Source organism: Carcharodon carcharias, chromosome 10, assembly GCF_017639515.1.
Source record: "Carcharodon carcharias isolate sCarCar2 chromosome 10, sCarCar2.pri, whole genome shotgun sequence".
Taxonomy (NCBI): domain Eukaryota; kingdom Metazoa; phylum Chordata; class Chondrichthyes; order Lamniformes; family Lamnidae; genus Carcharodon; species Carcharodon carcharias.
The window spans coordinates 28,443,412-28,465,344 of record NC_054476.1 but is presented as its reverse complement, the minus strand read 5'-3'; the positions used below and the strand labels follow the sequence as shown (position 1 = coordinate 28,465,344).

General features: G+C 41.5%; 1 protein-coding gene across 2 annotated transcripts in view; it reads left to right on the top strand.

The window, feature by feature from the left end:
* Positions 1–2,020: 2,020 nt before the first annotated feature.
* Positions 2,021–21,933, top strand: part of qser1 (glutamine and serine rich 1) — a 130,762-nt gene continuing 110,849 nt past the window's right edge. For both annotated transcript variants that reach the window (XM_041197632.1, XM_041197631.1), the window contains exon 1: positions 2,021–2,404. In XM_041197632.1, coding sequence (XP_041053566.1) covers positions 2,307–2,404 — 98 coding nt within the window. In that variant the 5' untranslated portion in view covers positions 2,021–2,306. The remainder of the gene's footprint in view (positions 2,405–21,933) is intronic.

Genomic DNA, 21,933 nt, shown 5'->3' with positions numbered 1-21,933 from the left:
CCTTTAAAGACTTGTGTGTGCACACCCCAGGTCTCTCTGTTCCTGCACCGATTTTAAAATTGTATCTTTCAGTTTATATTTCCTGCCATCATTTTCCCAAATTCAAAATGAATCACTTCATACCCCTGCATGAAATTTAATCTGCTATATATCTTGTCCATTCCACCAATCTGCTTATGACTCCCTGGAGTCTATTACTATCCTCCTTATTGTTTTGCTGCTTTTCTAGGCTTCATTTGCAAACTTTGGAATTATAACTTATATACCCAAGTCATTAATATAGAATTAAAATAACATTGACTGCTGGAGAACATCACCATACACTTCCCTTGAATCTAGAAAGACAACAATTCACCACTACTCTCTGCTTTCTGTCCCTAGGCAATTCTGCATCCACAATGCCACTGCCCCTATAATCCCAAAGAGTTCAATTTTGTTAACAAGTTTATGACATGGTGCTTTATGAAGCACCTTTTGAAAGACTATATACATCTCAGCCACACTACCTCAACAACCCTATTCATCAAAGAACTCATTCAAGCTAATCAAACATGATTTGCCTTGAACAAAGCTATGCTGGCTTTAATTTATTAACACATACTTTTAGAAGTGACAATTAATTTTGCCCCTGATTGTTGTCTCTAAAGGTTCCCCAACAACTACATTTGGCAAACTGGCCTCTTATACTCCTGAACAGGGGTATAATAAAGCTTCCAGTCTCCTGCACTACCAACAATTCTAAAGAGGATTGGAAGCTTGTGGCCAGAGGCTCCACAACTTCCACTCTACTATCCTCCACAACCTAGGAGACATCCTATCTGGATTGGGTGACTTTCTTTTATTCATTCATGGGTGTGAGTGTTGCTGGTTAGGTCAGCATTTGTTGCCCATCCTTAATTACTGTTCAGAAGGTGGTGGTGAGCCTTGAATCACTGCAATCCACGGTACACCCACAGCGCTGTTAGGGAGTTCTTTGAATACAGCCAACCATTTAAGTATTTCCTCTTTAACTATTTTAAATCATATTTAATTTCTCTACCTCCTTTACTGCAACAGATTGGTAGCATCCTCTTCTTCAGTGAAGACAGATACAAATCATTCATTTAGTACCTCCACATCCACAAAAAGATCCTTTTTGGTCCCTATGCCTGCACGCCCACATCCTTCCTTCCTTTGACTACACTTTCACCATTTGCATATTTATAAAATACTTTTAGTTTCCATTTTAAAGAAAGAAAGACTTGCATTTAAATATCACCTTCCGTGCCCAAACATGATGCCAAAGTATTTTACAGCCAAAGAAGTACTTCTCAAGTTTAGAAACTGTCCTAATGTAGCAAACCAGGCACCCATTTAGCGTACAAGCTCCTACAAACAGCAAAGTGGTAATAACCACATTTTTGTGATGTTGATAAGAAGGAATTTTGTCCAAAATAACGGAAATATCTTTCCTGTTCTTCGAGATAGTAGTCGAGGGATAATATATGTCCACTACAAAAATTATTTTGGGCAGCTGACACTCCCAGAGCAGTACTGAGGGCAAAGGGGGACTCAGTTTAAGGTCTCTTTTTAAGGCACTTCCAACAGTGCAGCACTCCATCAGTACTGCTCTGGGAGTGTCAGCTGCCCCAAATCATTTTTGTAGAATCAAGCATTAGGGAATTTCGGTATTGTGGAAAAGGTCTCTTTTTAAGGCACTTCCAACAGTGCAGCACTCCATCAGTACTGCTCTGGGAGTGTCAGCTGCCCCAAATCATTTTTGTAGAATCAAGCATTAGGGAATTTCGGTATTGTGGAATTAGGAAATCAAGCCTTAGAAAACCCAAGTGACCTGGGACTAGGTTATCAAGCCTTAGCAATCACTGCTACTGTGGTCCTGAGCGATCAGGCATTAACAAAGCAGCTCAGATAAAATAGGCCTGGACAATCCAACAATAGCCAGCCATTAGCCTTGTCCCCTCCCCAATTCCTTACGTTTTAGCGGCTTCCCTTCCGCCAGATCTGGAGCAGGAGGTGCATCCTGGGAGAAAACCAAACGTTGTGGAGAGAGAGAGAGAGAGAGAGAAAAAAATCAGAAAGTCAGGTTGCCTGGATTTCCAGCACATCCGCCACTTCTCTTCATCTGGATTTCCAACGCATCCGCCGGCCTACTGCTCGCGCTCACATAGCACAGTGGCGCGAGGACCGCAGCTCCCAACGGCCGCCCCGCCAGCGCGAGGACCGCAGCTCCCAACGGCCGCCCCGCCAGCGCGAGGCATGTGACGGCCGGCCCGGCCCCCGCGAGCGCGCCGCACTCGGGGAAAATCATGGACAGGAATTACCCGACCCCCAACTTCAGCGACCAGCTGGCGCCCGGCGGACAAACGTGGCCGTACGAGCGGGCGGGCAGTGGCGTCAAGTCCAGGTGAGAAGGCGCCGAGAGACCAGGAATGAATGTGAGCCCCTTCCCCGTGTGTGTTGTGTGTGTGTGAGAGAGAGAGGGATAGAAATCAATCGGGGGCTTCGAGGCCTAGTGCTGTTAGCCCGGGGTGGGGTGTCGGGGGCTTGCAACCTGTCGGTGTCCAGCGGAGGGAGAAACCGCCTTGTAGCATAAGGAAAGTCCGAGGCTGTCGGCCGCTGTGTTTGGCTGGCCCAGGGTTAATAATTTTTTTTTAAAAAAAACCCGGCTTTTCTGCGGGTGTTTCAACTCTCCTTCCCTCGCCGATAGATTTATTGTTTTTCCCCTTTGGAGTTTGCTAAAGGCTATAACATGTGCAGGAGGGTGGGGGTGGGTTGCAAAGCTGGCCTCAGATCCGGGGATCCCTGTCGATGGAACCTTGTACAAAATAGTTTTGGTTCCCCCCCCCTTCAAAAAATATAATCGAAGCAAAAACAGTGGTTGTTTATAAAAATGTCCTGATTTGGTGTGCATGCAGGGTTCGATATGTGCCTTTTTTTTGTTGTTAAAATCATAGTTTCGAGAGTAGGCGTGGTCTGCAAGAACTTACACGAGTTCTTTTGCCGGGACTTATGAGTTCCCATCAAGTGCTTCAAACTTTATTAAAAGACAACAGCCAAATAAAAATCGCGAGCATTATTCAAATATAGCGTGGTTTGCACGTTTAACTTTGCTGTTGAGGCAAGCTTTATATTAAGTTGACAGATTACCACGTATAATGTATGTAGGACTGCCACGCTGCTAATTAATTACTTCCCAAAGTGTGTGGCTTTAATTAATTACATTCTGCTACTAATTATCCTTTAAGGCAAAAGTATAAAGGCTGCTTCAATCATGAACTTTTTGGACTTTTTTTTAATGAAAGCACAGCAATCCAACTTCAATTCTTTTCTGTCATTAAATGGGTGCCAAGTTTTCAAAGTAAACAGGGGCCTGATAGTAAAGAAGAAAGAAACTTGCATTTCTTTTGTGTCTTTCACAATTTAAGAAAGCCCCAAAGTAACTAACAGCCACAGCAAGGCCCCACAAACAACAATGTGACAATGACCAAATAATCATTGTTTTGGTTGAGGGCTGGCATACTGAGGAGAATTCCACAGCTCTTCCTCGAAATTATAGTGATCCTTTATATCCACGGAAGTGGGCAGACAAGGGCATTGATTTAATGTCTCATCCAAAAGACAGCACAACTGACAGTGGAAGACTGGATGGTCATTCTAGATTTTGTGCTCAAGTCTCTGGATTGGGACTTGAGCTCAGAACCCTATGACTCAGGTGAGATAGCTGACAAAAAAGATAATATATTTAAATAAATACCCTGAGATTTTCACTAAATTGCTTAAATTGGAATATTGGGAACATGTAAAAGTATATTGGTTCCCTTTCCCTGTAAGTTTCAGAGTAGAATACCTGTAGTCAGCACATTAATTGTAACTGCAAAATGTTATATTTCAATTCTAGAGACCGTGGTTTTAATTCTAAGCCAGTTCAGATTCAGCTAATCACTCTCTCAAATTTAGCTGCTTCATATCCAAGAGGGACAAACACTTTGTTATACATCACAGTATTCTATCCTGTGGAGGAAAAATTGTTAGTGAAATCTGCCATGGCCTTTGAAGCACACATCAAGTGATGCATTGATATTGATAGTATTTGTGGAGAAGTTTATAATTTAAACCTACATGTACTCAGACTGGAAAAAAGACAGTAAGTAGGGAATAAAAGATCTAAAATAGATGATCACTTATGAAGCAGGTCCATTAAATTATGGTTTCAAGCTTTTTTTTAATACTGATTAGTTTTAATTTTTATTCCAGAAGATTAGTCTTTAAGTTTTTACATTGTATGCATTTCCATTTTCCTGATCACTACGTTGTAGACCAATTTTTTTCTCGTGTCTGAGTCTGTCGCTAGGATAAAGAATCTGGATTTAGTCATGTAAACCTTGGCAGTTGGCTCATAAATGCCAGATTCCTGGAATTTGAATTAAAATCAGGCGAGTGTAAAGGGAGCTTTAGAGTAGAGTTGAGTTTTTAACAATTCTGCAAAATCTCTGCATGCGTTCTAGCATGAATAATGTGTCATGGGTTACTTAAATATTGCTATCAATTTGTTGCTCGCATGATCTTAATTTGTACATGAAGTTTACACCACCAGTAATTTAACCCTGGTGCTATGCATGTCCTTTGCTGAAGTTGTTTTCAAGAAAGCTCTTCTTTTCCTTAAACTTTTTAACTTGAAGGTTGGATAACTGGACCAGCCTTATAAGTACTGTGGCTGCAACAGAAGGTCAGTAGCTGGGAATTCTGCAGTGAGAACTCATCTCCTGACTCCCCATAGCCTGTCCATCATCTACAAGGCACACCTCAGGAGTGCAATGGAATACTCTCCATTTGCCTAAATGAGTGCAGCTCCAACAACACTCAGGCTTGACACCATCCAGGACAAAGCAGCCCACTTGTTCGGCATCCCATGTACCATCTTAAAACATTACTCTCTACTACAGATGCACAGTGGCAGCAGTGTATATAATATAGAAGATGCACTGCAGCAACTTGCCAAGCCGCCTCCTACATCACCTTTCAAACCCGCAACCTCTTCCATCTAGAAGAAGGGCAGCAGAAACGTGGGAACACCACCACCCGTAAGTTCCCCTCCAAGTCACATATCTTGACTTGGAACAATAATCTGTTCCTTCATTGTCACTGGGCTAAAGTCCTAGAACTTCCTTCCTGACAGCACTGTATGTATGCCTCCACCTGATGGATTGAAGTAGTTCAAGAAGGCAGCATATCAACATCTTCTTAAGGTTAATTAGGGATGAGCAACAAATGTTGACCTTTCCAGTGACACTTGCATCCCATGAAAGAATAATCTTGCCACATCTGGGAAGATGCTTCTAAAAACTTTTTGTATTCCTGGGCATGTTATTGTTTGAAAGATAATTCTTCCTTCATCTCTGTAGCCTTTCTCTATGTCACAATTTTTTGTGTTACTACTATGATCAGTAGTTTTCTAAGCTTTCCTCTAAGCCCTTCAGAGCTCCACATATGCTGGCCTTGTTATTTCATCCCCCTGTTTCCAACTTTAAGGTTCTACGTCACTACCTTAAGATCAAGATTTAGCACATCCACCTATTCTTAACTCATTGTTTCCTAGGAGTTCAAGCCTGTACAGATCCTTCCACCTTCAGGTTTTTGAAATGCAAGTCTTTTGTCACCTTTTACTTGCCACTTACCTCATCTCTTACTCTTGACCATGTTGTGCACTGTGAACCGTGACTATTCACTGTAGTTGCCCAATTTTAAAGCTTTCTACACAACTTTGGGAAGACAGCATCTGTAAGCTGCATTATTGGGTCTTTTGCACAGTTTGAAAATTTTATGCGTTCACACTTTTGTTTTACCGAAGTTCTATTGAGCTTTCATCCAAGTTGTGGTGGTGTCAAAATTTCCTCATTTCCTTCTCTTCCCACCACCCCCATTGCACAATTAAAATTTGATTGTAAGTATTGCAGTTATTGGCTATCCCACTGCCTCCAGCACAGAAGAAGCATTTCTTAAAATCCCTCATGTAAATGTTTGTGCTTGTTAGCTGCACTAAATTTGAAAGCATGCTTTCCTTTACCTTCTTCCCCCTATCCATTACACTATTAAAATCTGATTGCAAATATTGTCTATCCCACTGCCTGCAGCACACAAGCAACATTTTTTTAAAGCCGTTGTACAAATGTTTGTGTTTATTAGCAGCACTAATAAGCATTGAAAGCATGTTTTCTTTTAACCGAGCGCCAGTGACTCACCAAATACTGATATTTTTTAAACTGATTTTTTATGACTATTCTTGAATGCGAATGATCAATTTATTATTTAAAGCTGCATTCTGGAACAGGCATTGGCTACCTTTCCTTACAACATATGCTATTATTAATGTAAAGTGTTGATATTATTGTTTTAGACTTGGATGTTTGACTAGAATCTGACCTACAAGTCGTCTCAGGTTGTTTACTGTGTTGCCAAATGAAATTATCATCAGGGTAAGCTCATTAAGGAGGCAGGGTCCTTTCATTTCACCCCCTGCCAATTGGTCAGACATCAAGCAAAATAATTAACTCATCTAAATTATTAGCCAAAAAACATTTGCAAAATTGCACAAGCCCATTGGGGAACTGCATTGTAAACAATTTTTTTGCATTACCTTAATATCAATCTAGCCTAAATTGAATGCTGAAGTACTTAATACAGATAACTAGCATAAATGAAATATTAACCTGATCATAATTTAAGGCATCATTTTTCCCTACTGTAGTTTTGCCTTGCACATTTGACAGCATTTTGGCTGCATAGTTTGTGATGGGGTTAAATTTACTTATTATGCAATAGTTTAATCTGGGGGCAGAATTTTAACATCGGCGTGCGGGGGCGGGCCTGACACGCTCACACATAAAATGACACGTGATGACGAGGGGCATGCGTCCCAACTACACTAGGATATTTGGGTGGGCGGGCACTATGAGCTCCAATGCAGACCCGCCATTAATTACCGGGCCACTTAAGGCCCTTAAGCCATTAATACACCGCAATTTTTCAGAGCCCATGTGATTTTCAGAGTGTCGCACGGCGCAGTGGGCAAGAGGATAGGCCACATTTTTAAAAACTTCATCCATGGGCGGGATAAGAGGGGCAAGTGGGCTCGCGAATGCTGGTTGTTAGTCATTTACTTTAGAAACTTACTGCTACTTGCTTGTTTGAACAGGAGAACTTCAAATCTCTTCAGAGTTGCTTTTACAGGAATAACAGGCTTCAGGACTCTAGAGTAAACATAATTTTTGGGCCTTGCAAATTTCAGGTAGCCCTCCCTTACCCTGGGAATAGGGGTTGTGCTCTCCACAGGAGGCACATCCTCTGTGGAGGAAGAGAGGGCCAGAAGGGGGAGGAGGCCAGGAATTCATATTCAGCTTCCAGGGAAGCCACCTTTGGGAGGACAGGCACAAGGGGCGCAGGGCCAACAGGAAGTCCAAGGTGGAAGACGCCACTATCCTGCTGCCAGGGTTTGCAGGCGGCGATGCAGCTACCTCAATATGTCTGAGGTGCTGTGCCGAAGGACGCTCCATCTCTCAAGGGAGACGGTGACTTCCATCTGTCAGATGTTAGGCCCTGAGATCACCTCCAACTGTGTGGGTGGACACCCTATGCCAGTGGCATTGAAGGTCACGGCTGCCCTCAACTTCTATGCCTCCGGCTCTTTCCAGGGGTAGGTGGGTGAACTTTGCGGAGTCTCCCAGTCAGCTGTCCACGGTTGTGTCAAGTTGGTGATAGACGCTCTGTTCAGGCATTGACTTTCATCCACTACCGCTCGGACGAGGCCAGCCAGGAGGAGTGAGCCAGAGGCTTCGCAGCAATTGCTGGGTTCCCCTGCATCCAGGGTGCAATTGACAGCACATTTGTGGCCATCAAGGCGCCAGTGGGTGAACCCAGTACCTTCATCAACAGGAAGGGATTCCACTCAATGTGCAGATAGGTTGCAGATTCTGCAAGTCTGTGTAAGGAACCCAGGCAGCCCCCATGAAGCATACACCCTGAGATACTCCCAGGTGCCAAGGCTCTTCAGTGCTCCAACCGGCTGGATCGATGTCTACTGGGTGACAAGGGCTATCCCCTCAAAAGGTGGCTTATGACGCCCCTCTGCCATCCAAGAACAGAGGCCGAGCAGCAGTACAATAGGAGCCATGCATCCACAAGGGCCGTGATAGAGAGAGCCATCGGTCTTCTCAAAATGTGCTTCCGATGCCTGGACTGTTCAGGGGGCGCACTGCAATACCCCTCAGATCATGTGTCACTGATAGTGGTTGCATGCTGCACTCTCCACAATCTGGCGCTGGAAAGGGGGGATCCTTTGGAGGAAGAAGATGTTGATGCAGATGCTCTGGCTGCACACAATGAGTCCAGTAGTGAGTCCAAGGATGAGCACGCTCAGGAGAACGCTGAGGGGATAGACTTTGACCCAGGCAACCTCCAGGGAGGCAGGGACACACGGGAGGCTTCAAACCACTGGCGCCTTGATGGCCACATGTGTGCTGTCAATTGCACCCTGGGCAAGGGGGAACCCAGCAATCGCTGCGAAGTCTCTGGCTCGCTCCGCCTGGCTGGCATCATCTGAGTGGTAGTGAATGAAAGTCAATGCACGCCTGAATAGAGCGTCTCTCACCAGCTTGACACAACTGTGGACAGCTGACTGAGAGCAAAGCTGTTGTCCAAATTGGGTTTTGTTTTCATGGTAACACAAAATCAATGAAGGGGAGGATGTCAGTTCTCTCAGTTCCTTCGCCTCCGTCGCATCTGTTCTGATGATGCCATTTTCAAAAACAGTTCCTCTGACATGTCTTCCTTCTTCCTTAACTGAGGTTTTCCACCCACGGTGGTTGACAGGGCCCTCAACCGTGTCTAGCCCATCTACCACGCATCCACCCTCACACCTTCCTCTCCCTCCCAGAAACATGATAGGGTCCCCCTTGTCCTTACTTATCACTCCACCAGCCTCCGCATTCAAAGGATCATCCTCCGTCATTTCTGCCAACTCCAGCATGATGCTACCACCAAGCACATCTTCCCTTCACCCCCCCGGCGGCATTCCGCAGGGATCGTTCCCTCCGGGACACCCTGGTCCACTCCTCCATCACCCCCTACACCTCAACCGCCTCCACGGCACCTTCCCATGCAACCACAGAAGGTGCAACACCTGCTCCTTTTACTTCCCCTCTCTTCACTGTTCAAGGGCCCAAACACTCCTTTCAAGTGAAGCAGCATTTCACTTACACTTCCCTCAATTTAGTCTATTGCATTCATTGCTCCCAATGCGGTTTCCTCTACATTGGAGAGACCAAACGCAGATTGGGTGACCGCTTTGCAGAACACCTTCGGTCTGTCCGCAAGCGTTACCCAGACCTCCCTGTCGCTTGCCATTTCAGCACTCCACCCTGCTCTCATGCCCACATGTCCGTCCTTGGCCTGCTGCATTGTTCCAGTGAAACTCAACACAAACTGGAGGAACAGCACCTCATCTTCCGACTAGGCACTTTACAGCCTTCTGGACTGAATATTGAGTTCAACTATTTTAAATCATGAACTCTCTCCTCCATCCCCACCCTTTTTTCAATCCAATAATTTATATAGATTTTTCTTTTCCCACCTATTTCCATTATTTTTAAATGTATTTCCATCCATTGTTTTATCTCTATCTTTTAGCCTTTTTCGATTCCTTCACCCCACCCCACCCCCACTAGGGCTATCTGTACCTTGCTTGTCCTGCTTTCTACCCTTAATTAGCACATATCTTAGATAACATCACCACCTTCAACACCTCTTTGTCCTTTTGTCTGTGCCATCTTTTGGTTATCTCCACCTTTCACTAGCCCTCTATCCAGCTCTACTTGTCCCACCCCCCTTAAACCAGCTTATATTTCACCTCTTCTATTTTTACTTAGTTCTGTTGAAGAGTCATTCGGACTCGAAACATTAACTGTGCTCCTCTCCGCAGATGCTGCCAGACCTGCTGAGTTTTTTCAGATGTTTTTGTTTTTGCTAAGGATGTCAGTGTTGGGAAGTCATGTTCATTTTCCTGTTTTACCAAAAGAATATTAACTCTGTCCATTTGTCTGCAAATTTCCAGTTTTAATTTTTCAAATTCATTCTTTGGATATGGTTGTCACTGGGAAGGCTAACGTTTATGGCCATCCCTAGTTGTTCTGAGAAGGTGGTGCTTCTTGAACTGCATGTGGTAGTTTGAAACAACTGAGTGGCTTGCAAGGTTTCTTCAGGGGGCAGTTAGTCAGCTGCATTGGTTTGAGACTGGAGTCACATCTTGGCTGGACTGGGTAAGGATATGATTAGCCATGATTGTGGAGCAGGCTTAAAGGGCTGAATGGAAAGCTCCTTTTTCTTATTTCTTAGGAAGGTTTCCTTCCCAATATAAAATTAGTGAACCAGTTGGATTTTTATGCATTTTGCCTGATTCAAGGTCACTTTTACTAATAAGCAGTTTTTTATTTCCAGAATCTTTAAATTGGATTCAAATTCTCAATCTGCCATGGTAGGATTTCAGCTCGCTTTCCTGAATTAATTTGTTGATTAAGAAACTTTAATATGCTTTCTTATACTTTCAACCACTTTTGGTAAGTAATTGTTGTATTCAGTTGGTGAGTTCCTTTTGAAAATAGCAATAGAAGAATATTCATTTAGTGGTTATGCAGATAATATTGTAATCCACTATGGACAGGATGAGCAAGTTATCCACAATCCCAAAGGACTGCCGTAGAAGAAGGAGGGCATGAAAGGAAATGTAAGGTTAAAGGATTAGACTATCTGATAATGAGCTTAACATTGGTTTCTGATACTGAAACCTTGCTTTGTGATTTTACATAGGATCATAGGACTTAGGAACAGAAGTAGACCATTCAGCCCTTTGAACCTGCTCCGTCATTCCATAAGATCATGGCTGATCTAATTGTGGTCTCAACTCCCCTTTCCTGTCTGTCCTATAACTCTTGACTCCCTTATCTATCAAAAATCTATCTAACTCAGCCTTGAATAAGTTCAATGGTCCAGCCACCACTGCTTTCTGGGGAAGAGAATTCCATGGACTAATGACCTTCTGAGGGAAAAATTTTCTTCTCATCTCTATCTTAAAAGGGAAGCCTCTTCCCTATAAGAGAAAACATCTTCCTGGTATCCACCCTTTCAGGTCCTCATAGGATGTTTTATGTTTCCATAAGATTGCGCCTTATTCTTCTAAACTCCACTGGGTATAGGCCCAATCTGTTCAACCTTCCTTCATAAAATAAGCCCTTCATCCCAGGAATGAGTTGTGAACCTTCTCTGAACTGCTTTATATCCTTTCTCAAATAAGGAAACCAAAACTGTCTCTTCCTAACTATTTTTATATTTCTAGCTAGTTTTCTCTCGTAATCTAATTCCCTTTTTATTAATTTTTTTGTCATTCTTTGCTGGCTCTTGAAATCTGTGCAGTCTCTGACCTGCCACAAATCTTTGCTGAATTGTAGTGTTTCTTTCAATTTGATGCTATCCTTAACTTCCATATTTTGCCACAGATGGTGCATTCTTCTCAAATATTCTTTCTTTCTCACTGGGATAAATCTTAGCTGAGAGTTATTAACTAGCCCCTTAAAAATCTGCCACTGCATCTCTACTGTCTTATCTTTTAACCCAGTTTCCCAGTTCACTTTAGCCAACTCTGCCTTTGCACCCTTATATTTGCCTTTATTTAGATTTAAAACATTAATCTTAGACCCACACTTCTCACCATCAAATGGAATGTGAAATTCTTCATGTTATGATCGCTGTTGCCTGGAGGCTCCTTCATGTAATCCTTGATTATTGCTCTATCTTTCTTTCTTGCCACATTTATTTTTTCCTTCCTGTATACTCTATATTGGTTATTCGTTGGTTAAATTTGAAAATAATAAGACAATTTCAATCTGGTTGGATCAATCCCAAGCAGCAGAAGTGCAGTTTCTTTTAGTGGGTTAATAGATGACATTGAAGCACTAGATACTTATGCAGTAAGATTTTCAAAGTGGCGGTAAGAATATGGAATTGCTGCCATATTGAGTTTGGAGCCGATTGCATTTGATACATTTAGGAGAGACTCGATACTTACGTGGGGGAGAGGGAAGTAGCGGAGTCAGGAGTGGGAGGAGGATAATGTTGGATAAACAATATACCAATTGGGCTCAATAACCTGTTGCAGTCAATTCTATGTAATTGTTTATATATGAAGTATGAAGTGTCAAGTTTACTTCCAATATTAGGGATCTACAAAGGAGAAAACTTCATTCATGCTTTTTTTGTATTAAACTTGATGTGTATTTCTCAGATTTTGTTTCAAACTAAAATTCGGAGAACCATAATGTAGCTAAAAACTCTCCTGAATATCTTAAATTTGAAAAGTTTGACTGTTCAGTGATATCTTGTTTTAAAACTGAAAGGGGGCAAATGATGAACCCTTCTACTTCAAACTATTCATCTGCAAAACAAATTGAGATCTCAACTGGTTTTTGACCAAAATTCACAACTGTTCAGTCTGTTGACAACCTGGGTTACATTTTAAAAAAGGCATGCTAACAAATGCCTCCTCTGTCTCTAAATGTCAATTCCACAATTCAGAATTAAAACGTATCGTAACAACTTACAGAAATCATTGGAATATTTAATGACCAAACCTTTCCATTGTTTATGCTCTGCTTAAAGGAATCTATTGGACTGATGGGGCTTAATGCATTCACAGCTATTTCTTACAGTTTATTGTGATTTGGGTAAAGGATGTCATGTCATGTGTGCTCAGCCTGATGGCAGGTCCTTGGCTCATTGTCTGCTGATGCTTCATCCCAAACCATTTTCTTTGCTGTTCTTTTTTTGTCAGTGATGGTTTGCATTGCTTACTGCTCTCAGGAGGCAGGTTCTAAGTCTAGCTCAGCCAGAAAGGGAGACAAACCTGTGCTGTTGGCATTATTTTGAGCTACAAGCTAGTCACTTAGCCAACCGAGCTAACTGGCTCCCCGGATGAAGGATACTAGAGGTTTTGTGTAAATGCTTTTGTAATAATTTTAGATTATTTCATGCAAATGATAACTTGTTTTTATTGCCTACCTTGGCATTGTTTTGGAGAAAGAGAGACAACAACAGGACTATATCCAGCATTTCTATTGTCTAGAGATACAGTATTCTAATGTTCACAGATTGGAAAAGTAATTCATTTTTTTAGTCTGCTTTGATTCTGTTTGCAACCATAAAACTAGCTTCTGGATATGTTTCAAAATAAAGTTACTTAGATACATGTGATCAGTTGGGATTTTCTTTTTGACTGTGCCATATTGTGCACTACTTTGCATTTATATTTCCATGTGTATTGTTAAGTCAAACTCATCAATATTTTTAGTTTGGATCTATCTTGTAAAATCTCTTCTAGGAGTAGTTTTGCTAAGGGAGTTCTGGAAATATTGATCAGTTTTATAGATTGACTGTCAGCGCTGACAAACTGCCTGAAATGTATAGTGCCGAATGCTGAAATTCAGATTTTTCTGTTCTGTTAAGAGTTTCTGTTCTATTGTGTAAAAAGGATGCCTTGCACCGATTGGACATTTACATTTCTCAAACTCTTGATGTATTGCATTTCCCACTTAACTATAGGACAGTTTTGTACATAACCAGGTTGGGATTTGGGAAAAAAATTCTGAGAGATGGTATAAATTATCATTTACAGAGAAGCAGATTAATCAAGGACAGTAAGCATGCATTTGTAAGGGGAATTTACATCTGACTAACTTGACTGAATTTTTTTGAGGAAGTGACAAGGAGTGTCAATGAGGGTAGGGCATTTGATGTAGTCTACGTGGATTTTAGGATGGCTTTTGACAAGGTCCCACATGGCGGACTGATCAGTAAATTACAAGCTCATGGGATCTAAGGGAAAGTGACATTTTGGATCCGAAATTGGCTAAGTGACACAAAGCAGAAGGTTATCATTGACGGGAGTTTATGTAACCGGAAAGCTGTTTCCAGTGGGGTTCTGCATGGCTCAGTGCTGGGTTCCTTGTAGTTCATAGTATATATCAATCATTTAGACTAAGATGTCAGGGACAAGTTTGCAGATAATATGAAAATTGGTTGTGTTGTTGATGGTGAGGAATAAAGCTGCAGATTGCAGGAAGATATCAATGGACTGGTCAGGTGGGCAGATAAGTGGCAATTGCAATTCAACCCAGACAAGCCTGAGGTAATGCATTTGGGGAGGACAAACAAGGCAACATGGAATACACGATTTATGATATGATTTTCAAAAGTGTAGAGAAACAGAGGGAGTTGGAAGTGTATGTACACAAATGAAGAAGGTATGCAGGATACTTTCTTTTAGTGGCTGAGGCCTGGAGTCTAAGAGCAGGAAAGTTATGCTAGAACAGTGTAAAACACTGGTTAGACCGCAGTTAAAGTATTGCATACTGTTCTGGTCAACATGTGACAGGAAGAATGTGATCACACCAGAGAGGGTACAGAAGAGATTCACAAGGATGTTGCCAGGAATGGAGAATTTTAGTTGAGGAAAGATTGGATTGGCTAGATTTGTTTTCTGTGGAACAGAGGAGACTGAGGGGAGATTGAATTAAGATGCATAAAATTGGGGGACCTAGATAGTGATTCGGAAAGAGGTCACTAACCAAGTATTATGACACAGATGATGGTAAAGACCGAGTTGTTCAAATTCCAGAGGGAAACTTGAAACAACTGTCATAACCCATTTTGCAATTCACATGTTTTGAGATGCAGGATTTGAATTCAGTAGTAATAAGACCGCCGAGTCTCGTGAGGTTTTTCTATAAAACTAAATTAAACATTTATTAATACAAGAAAAATTGTAAGCACACACGTATGTCTATAAAATTACTACTAATCAAAATTTTAAGGGAACACAGTTTTGAAATACGATTGCATGGAAACTGATTAACATGCATTGGAAACTGCATGTATTAACATAGAACATTTTAAACATTATGAAAGAATTACATGGGCTGCCTATTCTCTGTACCTGGCGTTTGAGTTATTGAGAGTTAAATTTAGGAAAGAAAGCTTTATGTTGATGAAAGAAGTTAAATGTGACGGGAGAATTATTGATAAATTACATAATGCTTTTGAGTGAAGCATATCACCTATCTATTAGCACAATTAAAATAAAGCTTCTAAATTAAAAACCCCATTTTAAGGCACATTTAATGTTTTTCAACCTCAATTTAGTTTGCAAGAGTCATAATTTTAGTGAATTTATTAGAAATGGTAAATTTAAAATGCTTTGTGAAGTTGCACTGAGAATTTTTTTGGTTATAAAATTTTATATCAGGCATTAGGAATTCCATGTGGTCTTTTGTAATCATCGTTACCATGATGTAATAATGTATTGGTATTTAACTATGTAGTGGAAATATTCATAGTGTGTTTAACAGCTGTGCTTGTTAAGTGCCAGTTAGAATAAATCTCTTATTCTGTAAGTAAGGGTGTTAAGGCATTGGAATCAGATTTAATGTTATCCAATCTCTTTAGTGCAACAGCGTTTTTTTTACACCTACCTATAATCTGGTGATTGTTATCAGTAGTACTACTTTAGCGCTTTAGCAGTTTACAATTCAGCCACCTTGCAGAGTGGGGTATTTACAGCATTACGCATTAGCTGTGGATTTAGTTGGTGAAAGTGGTAACAGAGAAGTTCTACGCTGTGTTGCTCTTCTGCATGGGAAGTGGAATTCTTATGATGTTGCTAGCATTGCTATGTCAAAATGACATATACAGATCTTAAGACAGCTTCTTTCAAAGTTATTTGTTCTAGAAAAACAAATTATGAAATTTGTTAGATTAGATTCCATTTTACATAATAAAGTGTCTCCTATTTATCAGAACACACACAATTGGATCAACAGTAGACTATATAGCCCAACGAGCCTGCTGCATCATTCAGTACAATCGTGGCTGGCCTTGGCTCCACTCTCCTGCCCACTCCCCATATCGCTTGATTCTCAAGCCTTAAAGGTATTCAATGATGGAGCATCCACAACCTTCTGGAGTAGAGAATTCCAAAGATTCACAACCCTTTGAGGAAAGTAATTTATTGTCATCTCAGTCTTAAATGATCAGTCCCTTATCTTGAGACTGTGCCTGCGTGTTATAGTTTCCCCCACACATATCTCAGCATCTACCCTACCAAGACCTTTCAGTATCTTGTATATTTCAATGAGTTTGCCTCTCATTCTTCTAAACAATATAGACCCAATTTACTCAGCTTCTCATCATAAGACAGTCGCCTCGTCCCAGGGACCAATTTAGTGAACCTTCACCTCCATGCAAGTATATCCTTCCTTAAATATGGAGACCTAAATTGTGCACAGCATTCCAGATATGGTGTCACTAAATCTCTGTACAGTTGCAGCAAGATTTCTTCATTCCTGTACCCCAATCCCCTTGTAATAAAGGCCAATGTGCCATTTGCCTTCCTAAATGCTTGCTATGCCTGCATGCGAATTTTTGTGTTCCTTGTATGACCACACCATGGTCTTCCTGAACATCAACATTTACAAGTTTCATACCTTTTAAAAACTATTCTGCTTTTGTATTCTTACGACCAGTGAATGACATCACACATTCCCATATTATACTTCATCTACTCCATCTACCATCTTGTTGCCCACTCACTTGACCTGTCTATATCTCTCTGCAGCTTTCTTGTGTCTTCCCCACAGCTTTGCAAATGAGCAAACTTAGTTTACTCTGTGTCTCTTCATTTAAGCCATTAATATAGATTGTAAATAGCTGAGGTGCCAGCACTGATCCTTGTGGCACTTCACCAGTCACAACCTGCCAACTTGAAAATTCCCTGCTAATGCCCACTCTCTGCTTCCTGGCCATTAACCAACCTTCTGTCTATGCTAATATATTATGCCTAACTCCATGAACTTTTATATTGCCTATTGACCTTTCATATGGCATCTTATCGAATGTCTTTTGGAAATCCAGCTTTGCCACATCTGTTGGTTCCCCTTTATTTACCCTACTATTTACATCCTCAAAAAGCCCTAAATTTGTCAAACAGGATTTCCCTTTTCTAAAAGCATTTTGATTTAAGTGTATTGTTAAGACTTCCTTAATAATAGCATTTTCCCAATGACTGATGTTAGGCTAACTGGCCTGTAGTTCCCAGTTTTTCCCCTCCCTCCTTTCATGAAAAGTGCTGTTACATGTGCTAACTTTGTTCCCAAATCTAAGGAATTTTGGAAAATCATTGCTAGCACATCCACCACAATGCAAGGGTATAAGCTGTCAGCTCCCAGGGACTTGTTGGATTTTAGTCCCTTAAGTTTATCCAATACTTTTCCTCTGCTGATATTAATTACCTTCATTTTCTCACTCTCTTTAGCCCCTAGGTTACCCTCTATTTCTGGTATGCAACTTCTGTCTTCTACTGTGAAGACAGCCACAAAATATTTGTTCAATTCCTCTGCCATTTCCTCATTCCCCATGATAATTTCTCCTGTCTCTGCTTCTAAGGGACCAATGTTTACTTAAAAAGCTCTTTCAACCTGTTTTTATGTTTCTGGTTAGTTTTTTCTCGTACTCTATTTTTTCCCTTTTTATCAACCTTCTGTTGGCCCTTTGCTAGTTTCTAAAACACACCCAATTCTCAGACTTGCTGCTGTTCTTTGCAACATTATAAGCCTCTTTTAATTTAATACTATCCCTAACTTCCTGACTGAGTCATAGATGGGTCAGTTTTGCTGAGTTTTTGTTTTTCAATGTATGTATTTTTGTAAATCGTTTCTTTAAACGTTTAACACTTCTTTTACTGTGATACCTTTTAGTCTGTTTACCCAATCAACCTTAGCTAGTTCTCCCCTCTTATCCTTGTAATTGGCTCTTTTTAAGTGTAAGGTTCCCATTTATGATTGGAGTGAACCAAATTCCTGACTTCGCACTCTGCCTCCATTGCACTCAGGCAAGGACTCCTCTCCGTGTGTCCCTTACTCCCTATTTCTCATCTATATGCTGCCTCTTGGTGACATCATCTGTAAGTGCAACATAAGATGCTGACGACATCCAATTCTATCTCACCGCCAGCTCTCACCACCCTTCCTCTGTTTTTGATTTGTAATACTGCTTGTCCAACATCTAGTATCACATGAGCAGAAATTTCCTCCAACCATATATTGGGAAGACTGAAGCTAATATCTTCAGTCTCTGCCACAAACTCCATTCCCTAGTCACTGACTATCCTCCTTCTTGGAAACAGTCTTGAGGCTGAACCAGATCATTCACAAACTTGTATTGTATTTGACACTGATCTTAGCTTTTGACTACTTCCACTCCAGCATCAAAACTGCGTTCTTCTTTCTCCATGACATCCCCCAACTCCATCCCTACCTTTGTTGACTTGAGTATTCCAATGCTCTCTTAGCCAACCTTCCACCTTCCATCTTGCATCCAAAACTCTGTTACCCATATTCTAACTTGTATCAAGTTCCATTCACCCATCATCCCTGTTCCTGCTGATCTACATTGGCTTCTCGTCCGACAACGCTTGAGTTTTTAAAATCCCTCCATATCTCTTTTTTAAAATCCCTCCATATCTCTAGTTTTTAAAAATCCCTCCGTATCTCTGTAGCCTCCTCCAGCTCCACAAGCTTTTGTGATCTCTGCGCTCTTCCAATTCTGGCCTTGACTGATTCCTGGAAAGGGAGGAATCTTTGTTATGAGGAAAGGTTGGACAGGTTGGGCCTGTAGCCATCGGAGTTTAGAAGAATAAGAGGTGTTCTTGTTGAAACATATAAGATCTTAAGGGGACCTGAGAGGGTGGATGCTGAAAGGATGTTTCCCCTTTGTGGGAGAGACTAGAACTAGGGGACACACTTTTTTTTAAAAAAAAAGGGGTTTTCCTGTTTAAAACAGAGATGATGAGAAATGTTTTCTGGGGGTCGTGAGCCTGTGGAACTCTCTTCCCCAGAGAGCAGTGGAGGCAGGGTCATTGAATATTTTTAAGGCAAAGGTAGATAGATTCTTGATGAATAAAAGAAATCGGGGTAGGCAGGAAAATGAAATTAGAGAGCTACAGTCAGATCAGCCATGATCGTATTGAATGGCAGAGCAGACTCGAGGGGTCAAATGGCATTTTCTACAACTAATTCGTATGTTTGTACGTGCCCAATTTTGATCGCTCTACTTTTGGTAGCTGGGCTATCCGCTGCCAAGATCCAATTCCCCCCCTAAACCTGGCTGCCTCTCACCTCCTACAGGTACTCATAAAACCGATCAGCCTGCCATAATATTTCCTTGTGATGTTTGGTGCCAAATTGTTAACTGGTGACCGCTCCTGTGAAGTGCTTTGGGATGGCTTGAAATGTTAAGGGAATTAAAGAACTGCAAGTTATTAGCATAGTAAAACATCCAAAGGTACTCCACAGGAACATTACAAAAACACCTAGGAAATACTGTACTGTTGGAGGTGTAATCTTTTGGATGGGACATTAAACTGAGGCCCCATCTTCCCTCAGGTGGACATCAAAGATCCCACATTGCGATTTAGAAAAAGAGCAGTGGAGATATCCTGGGTGTACTGGCTGATATTTAACCCTCAATCAGCATCTCAAAAAGTGGATTAACTGGCCATTATTACATTGCTGTTTGTGGGATCTTGCTCTGCACAAATTGGCTGTTGTGGACCCTGCATAGCAACAGTGAACACACTTCAAAATACTTCATTTGGCTACAAAGTGCTTCTTGAGTGTCTTGGATGAGAAAGAAAAGTAAGGAGATGGATAGGTTTGGAGATGGAGTTTCAGAGGAAAGAGTTCAGGCAGTTGAATGCTCGCCAATGGTGGAGCGATTAAAATTGGGGATTTGCAAAAAGCCAGAATTGTAGTAGTGCAGATATCTCGGAGGGTTGTAGGGCTAGAGGAGGTTGGAGTGTGGGAGGGGCAAAGCTGTGGAGGAATTTGAAAACAAGCATGAGAAATTTAAAATTCAGGTGTTGCTGGACTCGGAGCCAGTATTATTGGTCAATGAGCTTAGAGGAGATCAGTGAAAGGGACTTGATGTAGATTCTAAGGATACAGGCAGCTGAGTTTTGGATAAGCTCAAGTTTATGCAGGAAGATGGGAGGCTGGTCAGGAAACAATTACATAGGAACATACAAATTATGAGGAGGAGTAGGCCCCTCAAACCTGCTCAGTCATTCAATAAGATCATGGCTGATCTGATTATAACCTCAACTCCACATTCCTGCCTATTCCTGATAACCTTTCACCACCTTGCTTATCAAGAATCTACCTAGCTCCCTTAAAAATATTCAAAGACTCTGGAAGCTCTTCCTTGAAAGGCAGTGGAATCAAAGACTCTCAGCCCTCTGAGAGAAAAAATTTCTCCATCTCTGTCTTAAATGAGCAACCCCTTATTTTTATACAGTGACCCCTAGTTCTAGGTTCTCCAAGAGGAAACATCCTCTCCACATCCATCCTGTCAAGACTCCTCAGGATCTGAAAGGTTTCAATCAGGGCACCTCTTACTCTTCTAAACTCCAGAAATCTGGGCCTGAGTGTTTTTGCATATTATCTTCATCCAAAAGATTTTTTTTTGTCTCTCTCCTATATCTACACATTCTTATTCTCATGCCAATTTCCTCACCTCTTCTAAAGCTTTTGACCCTTTGATGGGACATGGGTGACTGCCCAAGCCTGACCATGGCACCTCAATTACATGCTGGCCACTCACTGAGCTGTGAGTGAGAAGAGGGAAGGATGGGGTTAAATAGGTCAAATAATCGGAAACCAAATCCATTCGGTTCAGGGCAGTTTAAAATTTAAACATATGTCTAACTAAAAGCAAAACTCTGCCACCATCTTGCTAACAAACTTTCTCTTCCTAGGTCTTGAGGCCCCCATCATTAAATATAAATTCATACACAATCTCTCCCTCTCTCACTCTCAGTCACATTCACTCCCTCGCTCGCACGCTCTCTCACAAAAAAACACGTCCTGTAAAAGGCTGAAAATTGAACATAGAAAAGTAATTCTGCACAATTCAAGGCACTCTGCATGTAATGAAATCACATTGTAAGAGTTTGGCTGAGAAGAAACTACACACCTGATAGAAACCGGAAAGCCAAGAGGCTTTTCAGAGGGTCAGTAGTGGCTGTACACTGAATCCTGCTTTAAGAACCCCCTAACCCTCCTAAGGCAGCAAGTAACTAGGAAATGATATTCTATTAGCTTTATTGCAAGGAGAATTGAATACAAAAGTAGGGAGGTTAAGCTTCAGCTGTACAGGAAACTGGTGAGACCACATCTGGAGTACTGTGTATAGCATTGGCCAATAGTACAAGCGGAGCCTGTCCAATCCTTCCTCATAAGACAACCCGCCCATTCCTGGTACTAGTCTAGTAAACCTTCTTCTCCGAACTGTTTCTAATGCATTTACATCCTTTCTTAAATAAAGAGACCAATACTATACACACAACTCCAGATGTGATCTTACCAGTGCCCTGGTAAGCTGAAGCTTAACCTCCCTACTTCTGTATTCAATTCCCTTGCAATAAAGCTAATAGAATGTTATAGTTTCCAAATTACTTACTGTACCTGCATACTATCCTTTTGTGATTCATGCACTAGGACACCCAGATCCCTCTGAATCTGAGCTCAGTAATCTCTCACCACTTAGTATGCTTCTTTTTCATTCTTCCTACCAAAATGGACAATTTAACATTTGCCCACTCGGTACTCCATTTGTCAGATCTTTGCCTGCTCACTTAACCTGTGTCCCTGTGTTAGCCTCCTTACTTCCTCTTCACAACTTGCTTTCCTACCTACCTTTGTGCCATCAGCAAATTCAGCATAACTTCGATCCCTTCATCCAAATTGTAAAAAGTTGTGGCCCCACACTGATCTCTGTGGATGC